This window comes from Musa acuminata, chromosome BXJ3-7 (assembly GCF_036884655.1).
Source record: "Musa acuminata AAA Group cultivar baxijiao chromosome BXJ3-7, Cavendish_Baxijiao_AAA, whole genome shotgun sequence".
NCBI classification, from domain to species: domain Eukaryota; kingdom Viridiplantae; phylum Streptophyta; class Magnoliopsida; order Zingiberales; family Musaceae; genus Musa; species Musa acuminata.
In genome coordinates, this window is record NC_088355.1 from 34,791,403 (window position 1) to 34,810,149 (window position 18,747).

The following is an 18,747-nucleotide window of genomic DNA, read 5'->3' on the forward strand; positions in this document are numbered from 1 at the left end:
GCCCTCGGCTTTACACCATCCCGAGCCACACCTGCGCGGTCACCCCACCTGCGTCGTGCTCCTCGGCCCTCGGCTTTACGCCATCCTGAGCCACACCTGCGCGGTCACCCCGCCTACGTCGTGCTCCTCGGCCCTCGGCTTTACGCCATCCCGAGCCACACCTGCGCGGTCACCCCGCCTGCGTTGTGCTCCTCGGCCCTCGGCTTTACGCCATCCTGAGCTACACCTGCGCGGTCACCCCGCCTGCGTTGTGCTCCTCGGCCCTCGGCTTTACGCCATCTCGAGCCACACCTGCGCGGTCACCCCGCCTGCGTTGTGCTCCTCTGCCCTCGACTCTCGATCCTCATCGGCTCTATTGGCCCCGAGTCCAACCCTGCTCGGCCTCCCGATAGAGTTGCGTGTCTCGGCCTAGCGCTGCTCAAGAAGCGTTCACGCGACCGATCCGTCTACGGCACGCCTCTCAGACCCACACGAATAACATGCCTGGAGCAGGAAGCTATGCATCAGACTCCCCACATGCAAAACTGACGCATAGCTCCTTTCGGATGGGGCATATGATAGGGGTAAAAAACTGACCTGACATAACACCCCGGATTTGACGTAATACATCCCCCCACGTCGAACACCCTGTGCGGCACACTGCCCCAGAACGAACGTTAATGACGACACGACATGCGCCCACACCCACCGTACCCAACCCCCTCGGCAGACCGACGCTCCCCTCACCCTACCGAAGCTCGGCTCTCCGCGCAACGCCTGCGACGACGACAGACGCCATCAGAGGTACGACCCTCCTCCTGTAGGATGGCCCATCAGGTAACATCAAACCCCTTGTATAAATACCCCCCGGCTCCCAACAGAAAAGGGGGGGGAAGGGAATCAATCTCTCAATACTATACTTCTCCCCACTAACTTGATCGTCGGAGGGGTCGGGCCGAGCTACCGACCCGACCTGTGTGCAGGCACCCGACCGCTGTTAAGCCTGCTCGACAAGGTGGAATTTCCCAGCGAGATCCCCCGCATCCGTCGCCCCGGGACTTCAAAGGGAGTCACGTCTGATCCGAATCATTTGGAGCCCTGAACCAGCCGCGTCGACCCCGAAGTCACGGCTAAAAAGTTACTTACCGTAACACTACTATTTATATTTTTATTTAATCTAGAAAAAAGGACTAATATGAATCAATTATCATTAATTTATTTCAAATCAAAAGTTACTTACGGTAACATCAATGATTCAAATTTATCTCAACACAAGTGATCGTGGCATCGCCATGTGCAGGACAACAAGGAGATGACCGGGAAAGGAAACCGGAATCTGGAGCCTAAGGAACTCCGTCGGCAACTTGTAGATTGGGAGTCGGCTGTTTATTTATTGCTTCTTTGGGAGTCGGCTAAGTGTTTGCGAAAATGTCTAACGCGTTGCCGACACGCCGAACCATGTGGTCGCTTTGGGTCCACGCAGCGATCACCATTCAATAAAAAAACATTTTCTAACGGATACAAATTGGAAATCACGAAAGCCAAAAGTGTTTCTCAGAGTTATATCACAACCCCCTATAAATAAATAAATAAATAAAGAATTCCGGCCTATCGGAGTATGTTTTCTGAGAACAAAATGATGTAGAAAACACGGTCCTTTTTGGTGATCCGCCAGGCTGGATGTTTCCCAAATAAAGATACCACCACTTAAAACAATTGATCCATTCTTCTGTCCGGCCATCGTTCCGTTCTCTTTCGTCTTTCGAGCTTTCGTGCCACCCACGTTGTCTCACCGCAATCTCCTTGCTTTTGTTCTCCTCGCCTTGCCAAGACGTACGGCAGGAAATTCTCGAGCAAAATCTTACCTTTTTGGCGATAAGAAGGTTCCCGGCACCATGACGTCGACGAGGCAATGGTGGCGCCGCGCGACGGCGGTTGCCAAGGACAAGTGGAGCATCTGCGTGACGAGGGCGATGGGCGCCCGCCACCTCTACCGCCGGAGCCCGGAGATGGAGGCGGCGGTGATCCGGGCCACCAGCCATGACGAGCGATCGGTGGATTACAAGAACGCGGGGCGTGTCTTCGCGTGGGCCCGGGCCGCCCCGTCCTCGCTCCTCGCGTCCCTGATGTGGACGGTGGCCCGCCGCGCCTCCCGCACGCGCTCCTGGCCCGTCGCCCTCAAATGCCTCCTCCTCGCCCACGGCCTCATCCTCTGCTCCCATGACGCGCCCCCTGCCGCTCGCGTCGGCCGCCTCCCCTTCGACCTCTCCGACTTCCACGACCGCTACTCCGACTCCCCTGGCTTCTCCGCGTTCATCCGAGCGTACTTTCGCTTCCTCGACCACCGCTCCCTCCTCCCCGCCCTGAAAGGCTCGGCATCCGCCTCCCCCCTCTCGGAAACTGAGGAGGACCGGGACGGCAACGGCGACGACGACCTCGAGAGGCTCGAGAGCCTACAGCTCCTCCTCGACCTCCTGATGCAGATCCGGCCCTACGCCGACGGCATGGAGGTGGAGCTCGTCCTGGAGGCCATGGACTGCGCGGTGATCGAGATCTTCGATGTCTACAGCGGCATCTGCAGCGGCATCGCTCACTTCCTCGTCGGCGTCCTCGGCCCCGACCCGGCGAAACCCGAGGCAACAACGGAGGCCATGAAGCGGAGGCGGGCGGCGGGAATGCAGGTCCTGCGGCGAGCGAGGGCGCAGAGCGCGCAGCTCTCGGCCTACTTCGAACTCTGCCGTGCCCTGGGCGTGCTCAACGCCGCGGAGCTCCCGCCGGTGGAGGGAATTCCCGAGCAGGACATGGACGACATCGAGAGGATGATGCTGTGCATCACTCAGGGAAGCGACGACGAGGCAGAGGAAAGGAACAGGAAGACGCCTGAGGGGGGTTCGATGACGGTGACCGCCGATGAGTGGGTGGTGTTCGAGGACGAGAACCATTCCGTCAACTCGATCCTCGACTTCCCGGACCAAATCTCACCGTCCAAGCTGTGGGCCCCGGTGGAGAAACCCGGCCCTACTGTCGCGAATGGCAATCTCAGAGACCTGATCTCACTGTAGTTACACAAATGCCATTCGTTCGTTTCTTGGGAGGTTTAGTCGCTTAATTAACGTCGCTTAATACTTGCATTCCGACCGAATTAGCTGAGCGAATATTTGCCCAGAAACGCGTTGCGAGGGGGTTCCCGAATAAAGGCACGAATTACGGACGTGGCGTCCATATAAACTACGATTCGTGCCTCAAATTGTTGTTCCTTATCACCTTGCTCTTTTCTTGTATATAAAGCATTCGCTATGGAGACCGAAAATTCTGACGTTAGAAAGTGCGTATAGCTCTAATAATTTAGAGGAATATTAATATTCTTTCTGCGTGAGTCATCCAACATGTTCTTCCTTATCATCTTACCCTTAATAAACAGGAAAACATCTTCGATATTGTAGAGAATATATTGGTGATACGCTAATTGCATGAAATAAACTGGAATGCTCCATTTCTATTTCTTGAGAACATTTCTACAAGAAATTGGAATTCTAAATCAATCTCGATCGGTTCAGCTTCTCCTTCGCTTAGCACCTGGCATGCGAGAGAGCTTTGATGAACGAACACACTTGATTTCCTAGGATTGCTCCTTTAGAGCTCGTCATGTTAGGTTGAACTGATTGAGAGAACACTGGACAGCCAGCAGATTTAAGAATGACTCTCCACATTACATATTAAACTGACACATTTGTTTGCGGAGAAGGATCAAAGGATGATAATTCAGCACAAGTATATGCTTTGTTGCACATGTCTATGAAATACTTGTTCAGAATTCCTTCATGAATAAAAAGATAGAAAAGAATGATTCTCCACTCTTTAGAAACAAAGTTGTGAAGGCCAAATAAAATAAAAAATAAAGAGAAAACAGAGAATTCATCCGATAAACAATAGTTTACAGAATTATTCACCTCCGTATTGTCATGGACTTAGTTGATTTTGCCTAAGTCGTGCGGCACCCTTGCGTGTCCGTCCGCAAATGTCAGCCTCCCCGAAGCATCCCATTGTTCCTTAGGACCAACAAAACAGAGAACAGGTTAGAGAAAACACTTCAATCGGGATCCACAAGCAAACATCTCCGAAAAACACTTCATAGATAATGCAAATTACAAACATACTTTACAAGCTCTGACAGTGGCACAACAAAGGGTAAAATGGTCCATTACAGACCGAAAATCTCTCGCACGTGTCCATATGACACAACCTTTACTTACAAGCCTAAAGAGGTTACCAACCCAACTAAAGTGGGACTATTAAGCCTTCAGCCGCCCCTCTACCTGCTGTACAAGGCATGAACATGTCAAACGACACAGACATGTATAAGCATTACATCGAACACCTTGTTTAGAAGTTTGTCCGTGACATCCTGGCTCCCAGCTACTCTCCGCTACTGTTTTTTAGTAGTCGAACCTTTTGATCCGCCATGCTGCTTCAACTCACCAATGACTCTGACTCTGGTGTGGGGTTGGCTGAGTTGTGTTGATCTTTGTTGATTCCTGCGGATCCCCCAGATGAAGGAAAAGACCATTCTTACTGCGCCAGTTTCTCAAATTCCTCATGCTGCTTGAATTGGGTGGATGCTTGTTGGAGCTTTAACGAGCATCGTCTCGCAAACTTCTGAAGTTTTGGGTCCTTCCTCCACAAAATTTGCTCATTGACTCTTCTTTCACTTAGTTGTCACATCCAAGTAGGTTCACATCACTTCCGCTTTCGATTGGCATTTCGTTGGGAAATAAAGCGGACAATCTACTCTCAGTAGCACTGATCACCGTTGGTGAGGATTTGACAACTATTGTCTTCCATTATCTTCGAAGGGTCTTTGAACTTATGCAGAGCTCCTCCGCTGGATAGATAAGAGAATTGGGGTACTCGGTTTCGCCCATTCTCTTAAGAGTTGAGAAGGCAAAGGTTACTTGACTTCGCCCGCCTCCTCGAGGTTGTACTCCATGCATCGAGCTGGTTACTGGCTTTCGCCTGCTCTTTGCTCACACTTCTGAAGCACTTGAAGTGTTTGCACTCCTTGCGTTGAGTTAGTTAATGTGATTCACCTTCTCAATCTCATAGGTTTGGTCGCCTCTGGGATTGTACCGTCTTCTCCATCAATTCTGCCGCCTACTCCACTGAGTAGCAAAGGTACAGCACCACGTACTACCTGCTTCGTTCCTTGGTTATGCACTCTTGCATGACCCGAAGTCCTTCACTTTCGGCTATCTTGATGAGAAGCTCCTTGACACCGGTCTTACGAAGTTCCTCGGCCTCTGCCCTTCAGCTTTATCTCGGTACTTGGAGATTGCCTCTGCATGCTCCACCTCTTCAGCCCCTTTCATGACCAAGCGCTCTCCCTCCATGAGAGCAAGGGATCAATGACTTTCACGGAAGTCCCGCCTCTGCGGTACCATGGCGTTGCCATGCCCATGGCCCTACTCCCGAAGTCCACCGACTTCACTGTATTTTGTACACCATTGTCTGGATCCTGGGCCTCTGCCCCTACCAGCACAATCTCTGCTGCACACCGCTTCCTTCATGGCAACTTGAATGGCAACACTGTGGCATATTCTTCAAGAGTACCCGCCTCTGCGTCCTCTTGCCCCGTGCTAAGGCCTTCTAAACCCAACTTCGCCTCCGCAAATTGAGTTGCCTTAGTCCCTCCATCAAATGCTCCTCCGAGATAAGGTGCATGTGCCCAGAAGCTCCCTTCATCTTTGGCACCATGCAAGATGAGTCCACTCTGTCAGAATGAAGGACTCATGGAACAACATGATCTTGCTCTTGCCTCTACAAGAGTTCATGTCCTTGACCTCTATCTAAGGAAAGCACTGTGCCTCTGCTCAATGTTCCAACTTCTCTGCTGGCTCCCTTCATGCGGCTTGGGTACTTCGCCAAGTTACACCCAAGTTGCTCCGCTCATCGTTTTTGCATTGAGTCGATGGTGGCCCTCATGCCCACCATTCCATGGGTCAGCCCTCCCTTGAGTTCGATCTCCACATCGACTCCAAGTGTGCCTTCATTTAAGTTGCTTTAGGTCGCTCCCCCACTTGATCTCGCAATGCACCCACCAATGCATTCTCTCAAGCGAGATCATGCGACGACTCCTCGCCGCTTGCTCAGTCCATCGAGCTTCGTGGAGTTGTTATTTGTTGAGGTACTCCTCTTCAACATGTGAGGTCCGTCTCACATGATTCTCCCTCTGGAGAGCCGGGACTTATCCCTCCTGGATAACTGTCCCATTGGAGCAACATCTCTCTTCGTTTCGGAGACCACCATCCCCTTGGACTACTCCGATCTGCTGAACAAACTGTGCATTGTTCTGCCTCCTGCAAACGCACTTGCTAGATTGCGACTCCCCGTCAATACAGCCCCCACTACACCACTCAAGGCCTAGCAACATGCTGAACTCGCTGCACCCTTCAGCCTCCTACAGACGTATCCTTCACATGCCGAAGAGAAAGTTTCAATGCTCCATGGCGCCGAGTCTCGGTCGCCTAGGGATGGCCGCGAACACTCCATCGTCCGCATACAAGCCCATGCATAAGTACCGAATTCTTTGAGTTAGCAATTCCCCTCACCTCTGTGAGCTTTGCACAACTCTTTCGATCGCTGAACAACTCATTCCACCTTGCATTGTCTCATTCTTGCCAAGCGCCTCGCTTGCCTAGAGCACCATCAAGTATTGTTGTCAACGTTGAACCGTAGCTCAAACTCAGCCATCCCAACCTTTGTGCTCTCCGCATTCTTCCAAGCTTGTCTGTTCTCGTGGTGCCTCTTGCGCGAAGGGTTAGCCATTCCTCTGAATGCCAATGTCAGATGCCCGCTCCTCCGAGCGACTCCTTTTCCCTACATCTCCATGCCCGTTTTCCCCCAAACGGTCGCGCGTGTGCTGACTGCCCTCAACGCAGCCCTGCTAGGTCCCCCACGTTTGCATGCTAAGTGTTTCTATGAGTGCTTGTCCCGCTCTGATACCATCTGTCACGGACTTAGCTGGTTTTGCCTAAGTCGTGCGGCACCCTTGCGTGTCCGTCTGCAAAGGTTAGCCTCCCCGAAGCATCCCATTGTCCCTTAGGACCAACAAAAGAGAGAACGGGTTAGAGAGAACGCCTCAATCGGGATCCACAAGCAAACATCTCCGAAAAACACTTCATAGACAATGCAAATTACAAACAAACTTTACAAGCTCTGAACAGTGGCACAACAAAGGGTAAAATGATCCATTATAGACTGAAAATCTCTCGTACGTGTCCACATGATACAACCTTTATTTACAAGCCTAAAGAGGCCACAAACCCAACTAAAGTGGAACTATTAAGCCTTCAGCCGCCCCTCTACCTGTTGTACAAGGCATGAACATGCCAAATGACACGGACATGTATAAGCATTACATCGAACACCTTGTTTAGAAGTTTGTTCGTGACAAGGAGGCGCATTGTAGATGGAGCAGAAGATTGAAGACTCAGCGAAAGCGAGGAGTTGCAGTGTCGACAAAGGCTTCAACGAGGACGTCGAAGGAATAAGTGGGGGAGAATGTCACGGACAAACTTCTAAACAAGGTGTTCGATGTAATGCTTATATATGTCCGTGTCGTTTGACATGTTCATGCCTTGTACAATAGGTAGAGGGGCGGCTGAAGGCTTAATAGTCCCACTTTAGTTGGGTTGGTGGCCTCTTTAGGCTTGTAAATAAATGTTGTGTCATGTGGACACATGCGAGAGATTTTCGGTCTGTAATGGACCATTTTACCCTTTGTTGTGCCACTGTTCAGAGCTTGTAAAGTCTGTTTGTAATTTGCATTGTCTATGAAGTGTTTTTCGGAGATGTTTGCTTATGGATCCCGATTGAGGTGTTCTCTCTAACCCGTTCTCTTTTTTGTTGGTCCTAAGGGACAATGTGATGCTTCGGGAAGGCTGATCTTTGCGGACGGACACGCAAGGGTGCCGCACGACTTAGACAAAACCAGCTAAGTCCGTGACAGTATAGCACATCAAGAGATTCAATTCAAATACTAGTCCTAGAAAATTGGAGCCAGTAATTGTGGTAATAGAAAAAGTCAAAAAAAGAAGCCTAAAATAATAGAGAACAATAAAAGTAGAGCCACAGCATTTTCAATATATAAATGACAAGTGGCACTTATTGAACAAAAATAATAAGGTAACATATTGGAACCATGTTTATATCAGAATCATTGACCATCCCTTTGCTTATGGATTTAAAACCAAACTAAATGAAGAACAAATAACATCAATAGTGAAAAAGGACACCGAGAGAATTGAGGATGGTTGCATATTTGGCTGAGGAAGAACAGCATCTCACATCATTGTCCAGACCATCATACAAGGAAAAACGAACATTGAGAATACTGAACTACTCTCTCCACTTATGTTGTTGGTCATCTTATTTCCTATCCCTTCCAGTGTAGAAGATTTAGAAGCACTTTCTGTGCACAATCGAAGGGCCGGACTCATCGTATTCTGCCTTAGCAATCCACATCTGCAAAGGATAATAGTTTGTCAAGAGTAATTCCAGTTCAGACTTATAAGATATTAGAAGAAAGAAAGGAACATTGGTTGCATATCTTATAGCATTTAATCCCCAAAGAATGAGCAGGCATACTATTATAAAGTTGATAGTAGAATAGACCTGTTGGAAAGTGCTAAGGGATGCCAAGATAGATCCTCCAATCCAAACACTGTACTTCCTTTCTGGTGGAGCAACCACCTTGATCTTCATGCTGCTAGGTGCGAGTGCAGTGATCTCCTTGCTCATCCTATCCGCAATGCCTGAGAACATGGTGGATCCTCCACTCAGGACAATGTTACCATACAAGTCCTTCCTTATGTCCACATCACATTTCATGATGGAGTTGTATGTAGTCTCATGTATGCCTGCGGCTTCCATCCCAATCATGGATGGCTGGAAAAGAACTTCAGGGCAACGGAATCGCTCAGCACCAATGGTAATAACCTGCCCGTCGGGTAGCTCATAGTTTTTCTCCACCGATGAGTTGGTCTTTGCCGTCTCCAGCTCCTGCTCATAGTCAAGAGCAATGTAAGCCAATTTCTCCTTGATGTCTCGAACGATTTCACGTTCTGCTGTGGTGGTGAAAGAGTAACCACGCTCCGTCAGAATCTTCATGAGGGCATCAGTGAGGTCACGACCTGCCAGGTCTAGACGAAGAATTGCATGCGGGAGTGCATACCCTTCATATATAGGAACTGTGTGGCTGACACCATCACCAGAGTCGAGCACAATACCTGTGGATGTTAATATCACATTAGATAACTGTTTTAATCCACCCTAGCATAATTCTGCCTCTTAGCATTGAATATTTTTTTCCATATATACTATCTTCAAGCATCTTTAACGTTATCCCAGCTTGTATGTATATATCTAGCTCAGCTAATTCATGTTGTAAAGATGGTTTATCATTGCACAGAGGTGAATGGCTCAGCTGTTCAAAATATTAAAGATACTGCATATGGCACAGAGGTCACTGCCTTGATGGACAAAAGATAATTAAATGAACAGGGCTATATGGTTTACGGACATGCACAAGCATGCTCGAGCGAGTTCAAGATGAACTAGATCAATCAAATAGATCTTTGTTTGTATGAGACAGCAAATTTTACTAATATGCTGCCTCAAACTGTAGCCTAATCCCTTTCATAACGCATCCACACTCTCCCAGTTGATCAGTTAATCTTCTCCATGGACTATATAACAATCTATGAACCACAATTATAGATGTCTTTTTCTTACACTGAAAACTAAAACAAACATAATATGCAGAATCCATAAAAATGAACCATTCTGGAGTGACATATTATAGGTGAAAATAATGTTACCTGTTGTTCGACCACTAGCATAAAGAGACAGCACGGCTTGGATGGCGACATACATAGCTGGAGCATTGAAGGTCTCAAACATGATTTGAGTCATCTTTTCACGATTCGCCTTGGGGTTAAGAGGTGCCTCAGTGAGAAGAACGGGGTGTTCCTCAGGCGCCACACGGAGCTCATTGTAGAAAGTATGATGCCAAATTTTCTCCATGTCATCCCAGTTACTCACAATACCATGCTCAATTGGATATTTCAGTGTCAAAATACCTCTTTTGGATTGAGCCTCATCACCAACATAAGCATCTTTCTGGCCCATACCCACCATCACGCCAGTGTGTCGTGGTCGACCCACAATGCTAGGAAAAACAGCCCTTGGCGCATCATCTCCGGCAAAACCTGCCTAAAGAATGAAAGAACACAAATTTACATCATTTAGTATCGACAGCCATGTCAATGGTATTTTATGAAGAATAAGGTTCTCTTAGTTACAGAATGGTGATCAACGAGGAGAGAAAAAAATGGAAGCCATTAACATTGTTTTAAACATTTCATAGTTCTAATACAAAATCATGTGCCAAGAAATGAATCATGTCATTGATTATTGTCAGGAATAAGGCAAGCTATACCTTGACCATTCCAGTTCCATTGTCGCACACGAGAGGCTGAATATCTTCACCATCTGCCATCTTCTACCTCTGATAGGAAAACGGAAAGCCAGGTTGAGAAGAAGAGACTTGTATCAAATCAGAAAGAACCCAAGAAAAATTTACATGTGCAATTTATGTAGCAAACATAGGTGATAAGTTCAGAGTATTGTTAGATCCACTAGTCATTGACTTGATTCCTATGTGCCGATACTTGTTTATATCTCAATATAAGTTCCAAAATTAACAAGAAACTGCCAAAATTCTAGCAAAAAAGTTTCAGCACCCATTGATAGTTGCCTGCAAGATGGCTTCAATAACCATAATAAGCAGCTTCAGCCAAACAAGGCGACTCATTTAAACTACATTTCACGGTTAAATAACAACAATATTCTACAATATCTGACGAATAACCCCAATCCCCGATCTAATTTAAGAGTACTATTAGGAGTCGGAAGTCTACTATGCATAACATAATAAGAGGGACAAATTATTCCCGACTCGAGTGTCATTTTCTCGCACATCGCAATGAAAAAGTAGATAAAGGAGAGATGAAACCAGGAAATCCAGAAATCAAAACGGAGTGGGATCAAGTTTGTTGATTCTTACCACCAAGAAATGGACAGGCAGGGAAAAATAATGATGCAGCGATCTCCGAGTCTAGGATTTCTCCCTGCGTCTCTCCGACCTTGGGGCTCTTAAGCTTGCTTGCGTCAAGGGACGGCGTTTGGCATCGAAATAGGCGGGCAAATGCTGGCGCGAGGTGGGATGGTAAGAAGCCCGAGTCGCGCGCTGCCGAGGTTGGAGCGTGCCGCCCGGTTCTTCCGCCCACGACCCGGTGCGTTCGGGTGGCAAACCGGTTCGGAAACCCACGGCTTGGCGTCTCATTAACACGAACCCGGCCGACGGCGCGTTTGGGTTAGATGAGGAATCCGCGTCCTAATGCCGACCCTCCTAATCCACTAAAATTATATTTGAATATACTTAATTGAATTAATTTGGATATGTGTATGAAAATAAATATCTGAGTTCATTTTGAAATGAATTCGAGTACTCTGTTAATTATGTGTTGAATATATACTTGATTGAATGTTGGACATTGGACAAGCATAAGTTCATATCAGATTTTTGGATCAACGAACTGCGTCAACGTTCCATGCCAAACAATATAAATGAATTAATGGCATAATACTTGTAACTACGTGGACGTACGAGTTTTACCCATCCCATGCGACTCCTTCGCAAACCTGATTAATGGGGCTCCGCTCGCGGGTCCCACGGTTGAGCTTTGTGAGACAATGGCTTACGACGCTTCAGGATCGTGGGGCAGAAGTTTGGGGACATCAAACATTATCCCAGAAAGTGATGAGGGTGATGACATGCGCGACCGGAGAGACAGCATAGGCGAGCAGTTCACCGACTCATTTGACACGTCAAACGCGCGACCGTTCCCAAGTTCGCTCGTCAGAGTCAAACTCTCCGACCGCTTCTCTTCCGCGGGCTCACCACGTCGGTCCTTCAACGGTCAACGTTCAAAGCCAAACCAACCTCACCCTCCGTTTCAATACCCACCCCCTTCAAATGCCTCCCAACTCTTCCCCTACACTCTCGTCTCATACCATTCCCCTTCTCTTCTCCTCTCTTCCTTCTTCGATCCTGATTTGTCTCAGCAGAGAGCAGCGAACAGTCAGTTAAGCTCCATACGGCCGCCTTCTCTCTCCATGGCCTCGGTGACCGCACGGATGTCTAGCTCAAGGATTCCCTCTGTGAAGAGGATTCCCATCGCCAACTCGATGGCGGAGCAACTGATTCCCGCCGCCTTCCGGTGCCCCATATCTCTCGATCTCATGAAGGATCCGGTGACGTTGCATACCGGGATCACATACGACCGTCGGAGCATCGAGGCGTGGCTCGAGCTCGGGAACCTGACGTGCCCAGTGACCAAGCAAGCGCTCGAGAACGAAGACCTCGTGCCGAACCACTCGATCCGGAGGATGATTCAGGACTGGTGCGTTGCCAACCGCTGCTTGGGCATCGAGAGGATACCGACGCCGAGAATTCCGGTGACCCCGACCCAGGTGTCGGACTTGCTGTCCGAGATCAGTGTTGCCTGCCGTCGCGGCGACAACGCACGGTGTCGCGAATTGGCCAGAATGATCAAAGCTTTGGGCAGGGAAAGCGAGCGGAATCGAAGGTGCATCATCTCGGGCGGCGCCGGTCGTGTTCTTTCCAACTGTTTCAGCGAGTTGGCGGCTGAATCATTGGAGAACCCCAGAGCAGGTGTCATGGATGAGATCCTTGCGGCTTTGGCCGCATTCCTCCCTCTTGATGAAGGCTCATATCTGCAATTCGCGTCACCCAAGCCTTTGGACTCCATCGTGTCTGTTCTCAAGTCCGCGGATTTGGAAGGAAGGCTTAATGCAACCCTGGTGCTAAAAGAGCTCGCTTCTTCTTCGACTCCGGACCGCATCGAAGTCGTCGCTAGAACAGATGGTTTGATCGAAGCATTGGTGAAATTAATCGAAAAGCCTATATCACCTCGAGCCACCAATGCCTCGATGGTGACCGCATTCTTCTTGGTGGCCTCCAGCGAACGGATCGCAGCGAGGTTCGTGGAGATGGGAATCGTCCCCTTGCTTCTGGAGATCCTCGTCGACTCGGAGAAAAGCATGTGCGAGAAGGCGTTGGGAGTGCTGGATGGCGTCTTAAGCTGCAGCAGAGGCAGGGAGATGGCTAGTGCTCACTCCCTGGCAGTGCCGGTGCTGGTGAAGAAGACGTCTCGGGTCGCCGACATGGAGACGGAGTTCGCTGTGTCGGCCCTTTGGAAGCTCTGCAAGAATGACGACGAGGGAGAGCGAGTGGTGGAGGCGCTTCAAGCGGGGGCTTTCCAGAAGTTATTGCTCTTGTTGCAGGTTGGCTGCAAGGGAACAACCAAGGAGAAGGTCAGTGATCTGCTGAAGCTTCTGAATCGGAAAAAGAGGAGCTCGGAATGCATTGAAACAGTGGATCTGAGGGGCTTAAAAAGGTCCTTCTAATGGAGTAGATGATCACCATTTTGTAGACAAAGAGCACGTAGAATATCTCGATTGCGATCGATCCAATGTACAAAATTGCACACGATGATTCGCAGTGATGAATACACAAGTTAGCTTCTCACAAGGTGCAGAAATGTGCTCGAGTAATGCTGCTTGCTATCTTAGTTTGATGAATCCCAGAAGAAGTGTAGCAAGTATTTAAAGAGGTTGACGAACAACAGTTGTTGACTTGACCGGTCCAAATAATTGACAGTTCGCCAAGTAGGCATAGTATTCGGACTGACTGCCATTTGAACGGGACATAATCGGCGTCCCGTTTGAATTCACATTCAACAACCATCAACTAAGACCCAGCTATATATGTGGTCAACGAACGCGACTTTTATATTACGGCAAGCTGGGATTGACCTAAAAAATTGTCATGCAGAATACCATCCATGACACCAATAACTTCTCTAAAATAGGATGATCGATCACCGGATGGCGCCAAAAATACTTATCGATTTCTATTGTAACAAACAATTATTATCCATGAAGACTTGAGCACTCATGAGAACAAAAATGTTCTGCAACACAAGACTCTCTTGGACAAAAGCCACCATTGTTGTTGGGTCAGTTGTGCAATACTCTGTGGGTGGTCGAACCGTGATGGACCTTTTGGTTTTGGTTGGTAAGTGCTTTTGGAGTCGTGATCATTTGTATTGGTATTGGTGTTTTGGGAGGATATGGAATCTTAATATCGAAAGACTTTTATAAGAAAGAAAATAAAAAAACTTCAATTTTGATTGTTATGTAAATATGTTATGTTTTTCTATATGTCTTGGAAGAGGAGGATGTTGGACAGTCAGACCATATGTTCAGCCCAAGGTGAGCTTTATTAGCCCACAGCTCATCACTTTTGACTTAACCCTAGATCAAAATTAGAGGGGTATGGGGGCTACTATTTTGGGGCAGAAAAAAACTGTAATCAAAGAGAAAGAGAAAAAGATAGAAAAATAAGAGAAATAAAGGGAAAAAAATAAGGACAATGCAGAGAGACTGTTCTCAATCATCCAGCAGTATTTTCATCTTAGATTAGATAAGATATATAGTATATTCTTGCTGTGATTATTTCAGAGGAATTTGGATACTGTACACAGACGTGACCCTTGTATCACAATTATTCTCTTGTGATTGTTACTAGGGTTTTGGGCAAGAGACTAAGATTTGTATATTCATTATTTTTATAGTGGATTATCTCTAGTTTACCTCATAGTTTTTATCCTTCACAAGAGGGGTTTTCGACGTAAATCTTAGTGTTCTATTTGATTGCGATTCAATTTAATTTCGCTACATATTATGACCTACCAGTATTTATTCATATACAAAAGTTTAGTTTCACTTTACACCCCATCAACTAGTATCGGGGCAAAGTTGTGGTGATTTAATTTTATGTTTAAATATAGAGGCTAATAGTGTTTCTCGCATAATTAGTTTAAATGGAAACAATTGAATGATATGAAAACCAAGAATGGAAGATCTCTTGTATTACAAAGATTTGTATTGACCTTTACAAGGGGATAGTGCAAAACCCATAACTATGACCGATGATGAGTGAAAGAGGTTAGATCCAAAAACAGTTGGGTTTCGACAGTGGCTTGATAATAGTGTCTTTCATCATGTTTTTACTGAAATTTCTGCATATTCTCTTTGGAAAAAGTTGGAAGGTCTCTATGAAAGAAAAACAACGAGCAACAAAGCTCTTTTGATCAGAAAACTTGTGAACCTAAAATATAGAGAATGTGCTTCTATTGCTAAGCATTTGAATGAAATGTAGAGTATTACTAACCAGTAATCCTATATGAAAATGCCTTTTAATGATGAGTTGTAAGCATTATTACTTCTTAGTTTATTACCAGAAAGTTGAGAGACATTAATGGTTTCTCTCAATAATTCTATGCTAGATGGTGTTGTGACTATAAGTCAAGTAACAAGCAGTTTGTTGAATGAGGAGTTGAGAAGAAAGAATTCAGCAACATCTCATAATGATTCACATGCACTTATTTCAAAGAACAGAGGAAGGTCAAAGTCTAGAAACAGTTCATGCATGAGTAGAAGCAATTCTAGATAAAGAAAAGATATTGTTTAATATAACTATGGTGAGAAAGCACATTACAAGAATCAATACAAGTAACCTAAGAAGAGTAAGAAAAAAAAAAGAAAAAGTGAAGCATACAAAGTTAAAAGATAATTTCATAGCTATAGTGTAGGATGGTGATTATTTGATTTTATCTCCTTTTGATGATATTTTTTCTTGTGTGTATCAGGATCTTGAGTGGGTGATTGACACATGTGCTTCTTATCATGCTATACCATGAAGGAAGTTTTTTGCTACATACACGTCTGAAAATTTTGGTGTTGTCAAGATGGGCAACTATGGCATGACCGATATCATTAGCATAGGTGATATCTATTTAAAGATCAACCTTGGCTATAAGTTGGTGCTTAAGGATGTGAGGCATGTGGTTGACTTGATGCTAAATTTAATTTCAGTTGGAAGGCTAGATGATGAAAACTATAATAACAGATTTTACAAAGGGCAATGGAAGCTCAGGGTTCTCTTATTATAGCTAGTGGAAAGAAATGTCACACTTTGTACAAGTTGTAGGCTAAAGTTTATGGTGAGCAATTAAATGCTACATAGAAATAATTCAGCATCGAGTTGTGGCATAGGCGATTGAGATACATTAGCAAGAAAGGGCTGCAAGTTCTTTCCAAGAGAGAGGTATTACCAGACCTCAGAGGAATATATTTGAACCCTTGTATTGATTGTTTGCCTGGTAAACAATACATAGTTTTATTTTCTAGTCCTGCTTTATCTAGAAAAATGCATGTCTTAGACTGTGTTTATACAGATGTATGTGGTTTTTGAGGATAAAAACTCTTGGTGGATCTGTTGATGTTCCTGGTATAAGCGGTGCACTTTATTTTCTCACTTTTATAGATGATTTTTTTAGGAAAGTTTAGGCATATGCTTTGAAAACCAAAGATCAGGTTATTAATATCTTCAAAGAGTTTCATATCAGGGTTGAAAGAGAGATAGAAAGATAATTGAAATGTGTAAGATCAAATAATTGTGGTGAGTACACAAGATTATTTAATGATTATTGCAGGTCACATGAGATCCTACATGAGATGATAGTTCCTGATATACCTTAGTATAACAGAGAGGATGAACCACACCATCATCGAAAGATCAGATATATGCTTTCATAAGTCAAGGTACTCAAAAAGTTTTGGGATGAAGCTTTGAGGACTGCAGTTGATGTGATCAACTTGTCACCATGTACGACCCTAGATGGTGATGTTGTAGAATATGTATGGTCAGGAAAAGATGTTTCCCACAAGCATTTGAGAGTGTTTGGTTGTCGTGCGTTTATACATGTTCTAGACAATGAGAGGTTCAAGCTAGATGGTAAGACCAAATAATATATTTTTCTTGGCTACTCACATAATTAGTTTGGTTACAGGGATCCAGAAAAGTAGAAGGTATTTAGAAGCAGAGATGTGGTTTTTTTTTAGATCAAACCTTTGAAGATTTGAAGAAGAAGACACTAGCTAAGATTTCTACAGAAGGATTAGCAGATTATGACATAGTTACTCCTCCAATATATCAGAGTAATGGGAGAGATGTGCAGGAAGATGGTGTAGAGCCTGATGTTGATACACCTACAGGATATATTGAGTAAGAAGAAGTTGGAGAGCAACTTCCTACAGAACCTTAGTTGAGAAGATCTTCTAGACAATATCAACCTTCCAGAAGATACTTTACAGATGAGTATGTGATGCTTACTAATGCGGGTGAACCAGAGAGTTACCAGAAAGTAGTTGAAAGTGAGCAGAAAAAGAAGTGGTTAGTTACCGTACAGAAAGAGATGAATGCTCTTTAGAAGAAACACACCTATGATTTGTTGCTACTACCAAATAGAATGAAGGTCTTGAAGAACAAGTGAGTTTTCAGGTTAAAGACTCCAGAATATTATTCTCAACCAAAGTACAAAACTAGATTGGTTGTGAAAGACTTTGGTCAAAAGAAATGTATTGACTTTGAAGAGATTTTTTTTCCTATTGTTAAAATATCTTCTATTTGTGTTGCTCTTGGTATTGCTACTAGCTAGGACTTGGAGGTTGAGCAGTTAGATATGAAGACAGCTTTTCTTCATTATGATTTAGAGGAGGAAACTTATATAGAGCAACCAGAAGGCTTCAAAGTCAAAGGTAAAGAGAACTTTGTTTGTAAGTTAAAGAAGAGCTTGTATGGACTAAAGCAAGCTCCAAGACAATGTGACAGAAAGTTTGATTCATTTATGACAGAAAATAGATACAAAAGAATGACTTCATATCATTGTGTGTACATCAAATGGTTTGGTGAGAATTTTATTATTCTCTTACTTTATGTTGATGACATGCTTATTCTTGAGAAAGATATGTCTAAAATTGACAGGTTGAAGAAGGAACTGAGTGAGTTTTTTGCAATAAAGGACATGGGGCTATCAAAGCAAACTGGGTATGTAGATTTTCCGTGATAGGAAAAACAAGAAGATTTGGTTATAATAGGAGAAATACATCAAGAAGGTATTGGAAAGATTTAGTATGACCAATGCAAAACCAGTTGGTTCTCCTATTGCAGGTCACTTTAAGTTATGCTCAGAATAGAGTCCATCAAGTGATGAGGAGAAGGAGAAGATGCAAAAGGTTCCTTATACTTTAGTAGATGAAAGTTTAATGTATGCAATGGTATGTACGAGGTCGAACATCGTATATGCAGTGGGTGTTATTAGCAGATTTCTTGCAAATCAAGGCAAAGAGTATTGGTAATAGTGAAGTAGATTTTTAAATATCTCAAAGGGAGCTCTAAGGTTTATTTAAGCTTTGGAGGTAGACCACTTGTGTTGATAGGTTACACAGATTTAGATTGAAGTTTACATCAAAGAGATATACAAAGAAATATTATAGATGAAAGAATTTTTACAAGAATTGGAGCTGAAACAGAAAAATTATGTGGTGCATTGTGATAGCCAGAGTGTCATCCATTTGTATAAGAACCCAATGTTTCATTCCAAGTCAAAGTATATAGATGTCAGATACCACTGGATTCGAAATATATTTGAGGAGAAGAAGTTGCAGCTTCAGAAAATTCACACATATGACAATAGAGCAGATATATTGACAAAGACTTTA

The 18,747-nt window shown here is 45.1% G+C and overlaps 3 protein-coding genes across 3 annotated transcripts; 2 read left to right on the plus strand and 1 right to left on the minus strand.

The window, feature by feature from the left end:
• The first annotated feature begins 1,628 nt into the window (after positions 1 to 1,628).
• On the plus strand, positions 1,629 to 3,226 carry LOC135642460 (putative clathrin assembly protein At1g25240). Its single transcript, XM_065158623.1, has one exon. The coding sequence runs from the start codon at positions 1,875 to 1,877 to the stop codon at positions 3,039 to 3,041; it is 1,167 nt and encodes a 388-aa protein (XP_065014695.1). The 5' UTR covers positions 1,629 to 1,874; the 3' UTR covers positions 3,042 to 3,226.
• A 4,866-nt stretch (positions 3,227 to 8,092) lies between these two features.
• On the minus strand, positions 8,093 to 11,346 carry LOC103992183 (actin). The gene is made up of 5 exons (XM_009411794.3): positions 11,102 to 11,346; positions 10,475 to 10,543; positions 9,855 to 10,248; positions 8,650 to 9,263; positions 8,093 to 8,499 (listed from the first exon to the last, which is right to left on the minus strand). Exons 2-5 carry the CDS (start codon positions 10,532 to 10,534, stop codon positions 8,434 to 8,436), a joined length of 1,134 nt encoding a protein of 377 aa, XP_009410069.1. The 5' UTR covers positions 10,535 to 10,543; positions 11,102 to 11,346; the 3' UTR covers positions 8,093 to 8,433.
• Positions 11,347 to 12,089: 743 nt separating this feature from the next.
• On the plus strand, positions 12,090 to 13,651 carry LOC135643071 (U-box domain-containing protein 21-like). The gene has a single exon (XM_065159625.1). It carries the CDS (start codon positions 12,214 to 12,216, stop codon positions 13,525 to 13,527), a length of 1,314 nt encoding a protein of 437 aa, XP_065015697.1. The 5' UTR covers positions 12,090 to 12,213; the 3' UTR covers positions 13,528 to 13,651.
• The last annotated feature ends 5,096 nt before the right edge of the window (positions 13,652 to 18,747 follow it).

Coding starts and splice junctions, on each gene's coding strand:
- LOC135642460 (XM_065158623.1), top strand. CDS start 1,875: ATGACGTCGACGAGGCAATGGTGGCGCCGCGCGACGGCGGTTGCCAAG.
- LOC103992183 (XM_009411794.3), bottom strand. CDS start 10,534: ATGGCAGATGGTGAAGATATTCAGCCTCTCGTGTGCGACAATGGAACT. Junction 10,249..10,474: donor ATGGAACTGGAATGGTCAAG/GTATAGCTTGCC, acceptor TTCATTCTTTAG/GCAGGTTTTGCCGGAGATGA. Junction 9,264..9,854: donor TGCTAGTGGTCGAACAACAG/GTAACATTATTT, acceptor TAACATCCACAG/GTATTGTGCTCGACTCTGGT.
- LOC135643071 (XM_065159625.1), top strand. CDS start 12,214: ATGGCCTCGGTGACCGCACGGATGTCTAGCTCAAGGATTCCCTCTGTG.